At 41.4% G+C, this 8,633-nt stretch overlaps 1 protein-coding gene across 1 annotated transcript; it reads right to left on the bottom strand.

Moving 5' to 3' along the window:
- Positions 1-1,603: 1,603 nt before the first annotated feature.
- LOC108797660 (NXPE family member 4-like) lies at positions 1,604-7,602 on the bottom strand. Its single transcript, XM_018569300.1, has 4 exons — positions 7,513-7,602; positions 4,530-5,263; positions 3,479-3,578; positions 1,604-1,663 (listed from the first exon to the last, which is right to left on the bottom strand). The coding sequence occupies exons 1-4, from the start codon at positions 7,600-7,602 to the stop codon at positions 1,604-1,606; spliced, it is 984 nt and encodes a 327-aa protein (XP_018424802.1).
- Positions 7,603-8,633: the final 1,031 nt, after the last annotated feature.

Here is an 8,633-nt window from a genome sequence, read left to right as displayed (position 1 = left end):
ATAAATAATAATAATAATAATAAAAAAATTATATATATAGCCCCACCCTACTCCATGACTGAGCCTCTGGACTAGGAGAAGGAGAAGCTTCAGTTTGGCTTTGTGACTTTGTTCATTCTAAAATTAAACTTTTTGTTGTTGTTCTTAGATACGAAATAAATTAGTTGTGTGGATTTCTCAGTTTGGAACTCTACTTATTCCGATGCCCTGCTTGAGGAGCAAAACAACCCTGGAAACTAGACTGATACTCTGGCACCTATTCAGCATTTACTTCACCTAAAACAGTTATTAAATCAACAGAGATAATTAAGGGGTAAAGTAATGATATGTTACTTTTAAAAATCTAATAAAAATGATTGTCGGTACCGTCCCAAGATTAAAATTATACTGGCACAGATTCCACAAGAAGATAATAGATGCAAGTCAAAAAGATATTATATAGGATGCATAATAGATGGCAGATAATTATATAGGATTAGATATGGGCTCGAAGTTTGAGTCGAGCAAGAGCTCAACTCGAACATCGGCAGTTCATGTGTTCACCATACACACGAACTGTGAGGGCTTTGCTGGCTATTCGCCCGCCGAGCTGCAAACAAGGCACTACGCAGTACACAAACCCAATACCCTTTTTATGCCCATTAACTTGCATATAAGGCTTCAAAATGGAAACAACTGATTATCAGAGTTCTAGCCCCATAGACTTGCATTGAGTTCGAATTCCGAACTTTTTCTATGTTCTAAAGTTCGAATTCGAACCAAACTCAGGTGTCTTCGGCCCTTCATTATATAGGATGCATAATAGATGGCAGATAATTGCTAGCAACACAACTGGGAGAAGGTTTCCTTAGTGCAGTAGAAATGGCAGCCAGTGCCAGTGGGAGCCACTGAAAAAGACATCATGGGCACACATTGCGGGGGGTTTCCAACCCTAAAAAAAACATCATGGGCAGATATGCCAGGGTTGCGGACTCATGAAAAAGGCATCATGGGCACACATGCTGGGGTTGCCAACTCATGAAAAAGGCATCATGGGCACACATGCTGGGGTTGTCGACCCTGATCTATTATATGCCTACAGTGCTTATACAAAAAAGAAACATTATGCAAAAAGTATCCTTTTGTACATAAAATGATATAACTCGCAGCGCATAGCAAGCAAAACATACAAAGTATCCTCGAAAGCAACATCACTGAAACCTCACACAAATATTCAACTTATATAATCAATGCAGTCCGTGTATATCTTCTTAGAAATTATCTTTCTAAATTACTACTGTGTATGATCCACTTCAATAAATGTACGGTCCCCCATTCTGCGCTCTTACAAGCAACACTCCAAAAAGACATGACCTTCCTGGTATAAAAAGATCTGCAGCCCTTTCTCATAACTTTCTGCTTCACATGATCCTCCTACGTTCCATATACTCTTCAATATATGCTCCCAGGCAATGCAACAAATAAAAAAGGCTAAAATAGTGTCATCTAAAACTTTTATTGATATTTAAACAAAGGAGGCGCTCACTAGTAAAAGTGCTGCAAACTGCACCAGAATTGTTTCACCATTTCATTACCCCTCCATGCTTCTGTGTAAAACTTACCATTACAGTTTGTAACTCTTATGGGCTCTAAGTTCTGGGCCATTTCTACACCCACTCTTGACCTATGAGAAAAATAGTTTAATGTTAAGTTACTTAATTCGTAGCCAGGAAGCGATATTAAAAACATTGATTTTAGGTTTTAGAAGAATGCTAGAGATCTGCTGCACTGAACATTTTTATTTAAAGGTAAGGTCCACATTTAAAAAAAAAATTAATTGCTGCACACATATTTATAAAAGAAAAAATGTGCATTTATTCTTTTTTTTTTTTGCATTGGAGACTGTAAATTATTGCAGCTGTGATCAATGGATGGTGCGGTTCGGTGCAATGCTCTGGTTCCTTCAGATTTTCCACCCCATTCATGTCCTTACCTCATTAACATGGACAGGAGTGTCAATGGACTACAAGTGCAGTGACGTCACTGGATCTGGGAATGGATGATGGGGCTGTGTGGGTGATAGGAGGTGAACCTAGACTTTAAAGTGTCTAGCAATGTATAGCCAAAAGTTTTTTTTATTTTTTTACATTTTGGATAGAGTGAATCTACCCAGTGGAAAAGAAATGAATTTTAGATACACTTTAACCACTTAATTTATAAAATGTCCGCCCATTGAATAGGGGCGCTAGTGCCATACAAATGGCATGGGCGGCAGAACCTTTATGATTGAGGCACAAAGTGTAAGTCAAGCCAAAAACAGTTTTTTACCAAATTTTGGATAGATGGTATAGACTCCCAGTGACCCTGCATAGGATCTTTCCGCAAGCTTCTCCTATGTGTTGGAGATGTAATCAAGCCATGGGTACGGTGCTACATTTTTTTGGGGACTCCCCAATGCTCCGAACATTTTGGACGGGGCTTCGTCATTTGTCCAAGGAGTTTGCTGGGCGTTCCCTTTTGATACAATTGATTAATTCAGCAAGACCGTGTGCCACTCTGTTGGAAGCAGACCTCGCCTCCTACAAATCTATCGTTGGGTCAGAATAGGGAGGTTTTCTTACTTTAGATCCTGCGACAGGGAGTGGGAGGGGTCCAGCAGGGGTTTATGTTTTTTTTTTCTTTTTCTTTCTTTCTGTTCGATATTTTTTATTCCTGAATTGATATGTTAAAAAATAATGCCATGAATATATAGATTAGGTGATTAGTTCGAACGTGTTATATTTGGGGGCGATCTTAAGTGGCATTTTGAAGGTTGCTGCACACTGACTATGGTATAATATGCTCTTAGTAATTTGCTGTTTTTGTTATTTTCAGTGTTTTTGATGTGGCGTTTATAAATAAATACATTTAAAAAATATTTTTTTGTATAGAGTGGGAAGGGATGAGAACTCTGTCGGGTTTCACCTGCATTTCCTGTCCTGCTGACAATGGTTTTACCAGACAGGAAGTGGGGGAAAATCTGCAGCAGAAACACAGAGAGAAATACAAATGTGACAGGGGTTCGAGCCTTCTCCTATTCTACCAAATGCAAGCATTGTGAGACTTACCATCACTTTCTGTCAGGTAAAACATTGTCAGCAGTACAAAAGTGAGGATACAATAAATTGCCCCAACGGAGCCCCAGATAGCAGTAGGCGAGACGTAGGCTCCTAGATGAGGGTGAAGTCATGATCCTACCAACAATATCCTGGGAATGCTAAGGATCCCAAATCTCACAAAAAGACGCTCCTGCACTGTGCTGGTACGTCTACTCACACAATTGGAGATGTGAATAGTTGTCTCTTTAGTATCCATAGAAGTAGAAATAGGCAGGACTGTGCATTGTTGGGCGTAGGGTAAGGGGTTTACCTCCTGACTAGACATAAGGGAACTTATAGCTGCCTTTGGTGGTAAAAATAGAGAACAGCAATGCTGTTACCCCTTAGAAATCTCAACTTACCTCCTGCTTCAGGGGCCTGCCGATGCCAATGGTGCTTCTAGAGGTCACTTTGGTCACCATCAACCCTGACGCCTGACAACCAGCAGAGACGGCCTGCCCTCTTTAATGACAATGGGGGAAATATGACTTTGTTTGGTGCACAATTTGCTAGGCTTACGAACAAAAAGAAAGCCAGCCAGGGCTCTCCTATCAGCAAGGAGCACAAGTTTTTATAACTGAGGTGCTATAGGTCTCCCCCAGCAGCTGGTGTCTCAAACCTCTACATAGAGACCACTGCTTCCACACAGAGGGTCGTTCTCTAAAGCTTGCTGGCAGGGGACAGGCTTTTCTACTCAAGTTGTGGTTACTTTCCAAAGTACAAAAACTCTAAGACTTTGTAGACCTTTTGTTTAATTTCAAGGGGTATCCACATATTTTTGGATATATATTATATGTGATGGTCATATAGTAACTCCCGGCATATAGTAATTTATGGCCATATATTAAATTTGTATATATACTGTATATTCTGACTATTACCCATTGTTCTCTGTAGATGAAGCAAACATAAGACCATTAACATTTCCCATGGGCAATGAATCATACATTAACTGTTCCTTTTTCCTTGTTCGAAAAGGATCTTCTCCGTAAGGAACTATCTACAAACCAATGTTTGTACACCTTTTGTTTTAATGCACTTGGAATGGATAAAGCACAATAATTTCAAGGGGTATCCACATATTTGTGGGCATATATCATATGTGATGGTCATATAGTAACTCCTGGCATATAGTAATTTATGGCCATATATGAAATTTGTATATATACTGTATATTCTGACTACCACCCATTGTTCTCTGTAGATGAAGCAAACATGAGGCCGTGAACATTTCCCATGGGCAATGAATCATACATTAACTGTTCCTTTTTCCTTGTTTGAAAAGGATATTCTTCGTAAGGAACTATCTACAAACCAATGTTCAGATTTCCTTATTATCTTATATAAATACTGAAAAAAAAACAAATGTTTGCCTGAGACGTGGTCTCTATCTTGTTTGATTATATACTATACCTTTCAAACATCGGTTTCTCTTCAGGCTTCAAATATGACACATGAAGGTCCAAGGCTCTCATGTCCCTTAAACAGTCACAGGGTAAGTTAGGAGGCTTTTTGCAGTAGATGACCTCTTCATAGAGTTTGTCTTTATACTCACAAAGCTCTTCAACTGGATTCATTTGGAAGCCACAGAGAGAGAAGGCCTCTTTGCCTAGGTAGACATATCTCCCCTGATAGCCGAGAACCCCCAAACTTGCATGTCTGGCCCTCCAGAGGGCCATGACCCCTTCACTAGGGTGCCAAAACAAAATGGAGACTTTGACTTGGCCTGCCCAGTGTAAAGGAAAGTGGACATGGTAAGACCCATTGTTCAAGTGTTCCACCTTTCCCGATACAGAAGCTCTAAGGTCTGGAGAAAAGAGCCTAGGTCTCATAAAATCTCCTCCATAGGTCTTCCTGTTGTTCAAATAATCATACATATCCACTTGCACGACTAAGTCTTCCCCAACGCAGTATCGTTCCCGGGGATTTGCCAAAAACACTTTGCTGTGTTTGACACTTGTGGTTTTGTCCAAATGAGTGAATGTCACATTGGGGATAAGGCTTTGGATTTTGGCAAATACGGCATCAATTTGAACTTGCAGTTGACTTGTTTTTAGGGTAGGCTCTGAGACTCTCTCCTCCTGGTCCAGAACAATATATTGCTTGGTATGCTCCAAACTATTTTCAACGATAACTCGGAAAGATTGCTGTAATGGAAATATTAAAAAAATAGTTACGTTTTTTCCCACCAATGTTTAAAGAGTGTAATATTTGAAATGGGTGTAGTTGGTGCTCCTTGTGAATAAATGGCACTTTAAGATGTTCTCCACTAGAAGAAAAAAAACTGACTCAGCTTTACAGGTCTAAAGGGCCACTCACTACACAGATAGCTGTCTAGTTAAAACTTTTTGTCACATTTTTTCTAGTTGGATGTATGGTACTTGCCTTGCCTTACGACTGATGAACCTGCCAATGTAATTCATGCATGTAGAAGTCACATTGGTCATCGAGGACCCTGCTGCCTGATGGCCACTTTAGACAGACTGCCCTCTTTGATGACCTCTTTGATCTACTCAAAACATACATTTTTGCCATGTCTTTATTGTTTTTTTGTTGTTCAGATTTCAAACACAGGTCTGCTTGTAAGGTTAGGGTCTGATAACACACAGGTGTTGTGCACTTCACCTTTAGCACTCACCATTCTCGGGTGCTTAATGTGCGTCGCAAGTATTTGGGTGCCCCAGGACTTAAGCTCTATAATTGGAAGCACCACATGTTCAGACCTCATCAGGAGGCCGTTTCTCCCACTTAAGGTAAGCTAAAAATTCGAGTAATGAGGGTGGGTAGCCAAGGTCCTTGAAAGGGGTAACAAGAATCGAGTGATAAAGCAAATGGGTTGAGCAGGGCGTAGTCATCAACAAAGCCAAGGTTAGGGCAGGAGCTATTTTATTGAGCTCAAGTCAAATAGGTGAAACCCACGGAGTCTAGCAGGTCCGGGATAACAGGCGGGGGCAGATAACAGGGGCAAGAACAAGAAAAGACAGGAGCCAGGGGTGAAAACAAACTAGGATAGTACAGGTATTGGAACCAGGCTATGAGTGGGGAGTTAGGAGCTCTCCAGGGACTAAATAACAAAAGCACGGACTGAGACTGAGACCAGGGTACAAGACACAAGATATCAGGATCATACCCTAGCTTAACGCTATAATGGGCAACTGGAGCATGGATAGTGGTGTCTTTTTAAAGTGTGTAGAGAAATTAGGAGTTATGCTGTGCTTTTACACAGTTATATAAATATGACGCAATCCATAGTCATAGTTAATATTCACAATTATGTGCTCAGAGAATCATATAGTTTATTTTCCTTAAAGTGACATTAAAGTCAAAGATTCTTTTCCCTCCCCCCAATGTTAATAAAAGCAGTTACCTTAAATGATGTCTCTTAATCCAATCTTCTTCTTCTTTCCTGTCCTTTTCAGCTGTCCCTCCAGCGCTGCTGCGGGTCTCCGATCCAGCGCTGACTCCTCTGTCCTTGCTGGCACTTCCTGTCCCACGGTGTCTGCATGTGGGTGCATACGTCCATATACTTACCTTGTGTCTCTCCTTGTCTCCCGGCCGAAAATGTGAACTGCGCACACGCCCGCCCCTAGATGCTTTGCGGCCGCCCGAGAATTTTCACATTTCCGGACGGGAGCGCACAGGGAAGACACAGGTACGTTTTAAACCTCTTTTAAGGCATTTTTTTAAACACTTTTTGCATATATCTACTGCTTGCTAGCTTGTTTACCTTTTTGAATTTGGCGCAGCTGTGCATGGCTCTGCCGCCACACAGCCACGTCATCCATCTGTGAATGAAATAACTACAAGTGTCCATGAATCTTGTAGCACTCCTTACCGGAAATCCCAATGAGTCTACTTTGAGCCTGATGAAGGGGACCCTGTGTGGCCCCGAAAGCGCTTGACAATCTGAGTGACATCTTTCAATAAATGGATTTGCACTGACTTGGACTTTGTCATGCTGGTGACATCCTTGTTTAAAATGGAATAGCTACAAGTCCCATCAGCAACAATGGCAGAGGGACCTGTAGTTGTAGGGGCAGCACTTGAAGTCCATTGACACTTCCTCCCATCCGTTTTACTACAGGCCCATACCTCGCTACAGACATGGACGGACGTGAGGAACAGTGTGCAGGAGCCAGAGCTTTGCACCCGCAATATATTGATTGCAGTTGCAATGCATTACCGGCTCCTATGCATATAATCAATGCACATTTTTTCTTTATATGAAGTGTGCATTTATTAAAATTTTTTTGCAAAAGGTGCAATTTCCCTTTAAGAAAGGGGATTTTTTACCTAATCCATAGATTTAATTATTATCTGCATAAAAATACAATATTGTCCATATGTGTTAGTGAGCTGGCCAGGAGTGACTTTCCATTGGCTATGTTTGATTTACCTGCATTGCTATCCGGTGCCAGATGAAGCCAAGGGAGAAAAGAAGGACGAGCAGCAATACAATTCGCGGTATGTACATTCCCTTGGCCATTCTGTCATGCGAAGAGGCAACCTGATAAAGGAATGGACATTTGTAGGTTTATTTAAAAGGACGGTGAGCTGAAATAAAAGGTTACTTATGTAAAAAATAAACAAAATACAATACCAGAGAGATAATTGTCTCCTTTATCCCGGTTTTAGCTGTCTTTAAACGTTTAGAAGGCATTCAGCAATTAAAACAGAACTCCGGGCAAAACTCTTCTTAACCCTTGCAGTGGGGCTACCCCCGCCCTACACAAGTGCTCATTTTTGCCTAGGGACTAAAATAAAAAAAGTTATACTCAACCTATCCTGGGAGCCCGTGTTCTATCGAAAGTTCCAACTCCTTGAGTTCTCCAACCATCTGACTTCCGGTTTAGGTGTACGTTTAATAAACTGTGAAAGAGTGTGATAAGAAGTGAGAATGCTTTTCTCAACTTAGCAAAGTGAAAAGTCTAGAAAAAGGTTGTTTAATAACCTTTAATCAACATATTAAGAATATATCAAGAATATTTATGAATTAAATAATTAACCACCTGCTGTCCAGCCGTGGTAATTAAAGAGCCGGACAGCGGACGGAATGCGGGTGGGCGTTTTTAAACGTCCTAACCTGCCAAGCTCGCGCCAGCCGCTAGGCGGCGCGCACAAACGGGAAATTGGCTTTGAATGTAAACAGCCAGCGATGGCTGTTTACATACAAGCGTTCAGACGTCTGTAGAGACGTCCAATCGCTTGTAATATGCGCTGTGCCCGGACAACTACAGTGTAAACAAGCTGCGGTGCGAAGTGGAAGGTTGCGATTTTTTCGCTTCGCCTGCAGTGTGTCACAGCCTTGAGAGGGAAAAGGAGGGAAGTCTGTCTTAATGCCACCCTTCCCTCATGAGAGTGACAGTGGCAGTTTTAAGTCCCCTCACTGTATCTGTGTAGTGTGAGGTAAAGTTCAGTAAGGTCATGTGACCTTAGGGCTTGTTGTTGAAGGCTCACTCTCCCTCAGAAACAGGCCCACCAAATTAAGCTTGAAGGATGTCTGGGGAGTATGTTTTT

This window comes from Nanorana parkeri, unplaced genomic scaffold (genome assembly GCF_000935625.1).
Source record: "Nanorana parkeri isolate BGI_ZX_2015 unplaced genomic scaffold, ASM93562v1 scaffold1320, whole genome shotgun sequence".
NCBI classification, from domain to species: domain Eukaryota; kingdom Metazoa; phylum Chordata; class Amphibia; order Anura; family Dicroglossidae; genus Nanorana; species Nanorana parkeri.
The sequence above is the reverse complement of the archived record's forward strand: the minus strand, read 5'-3'. Positions and strand labels throughout refer to the sequence as shown.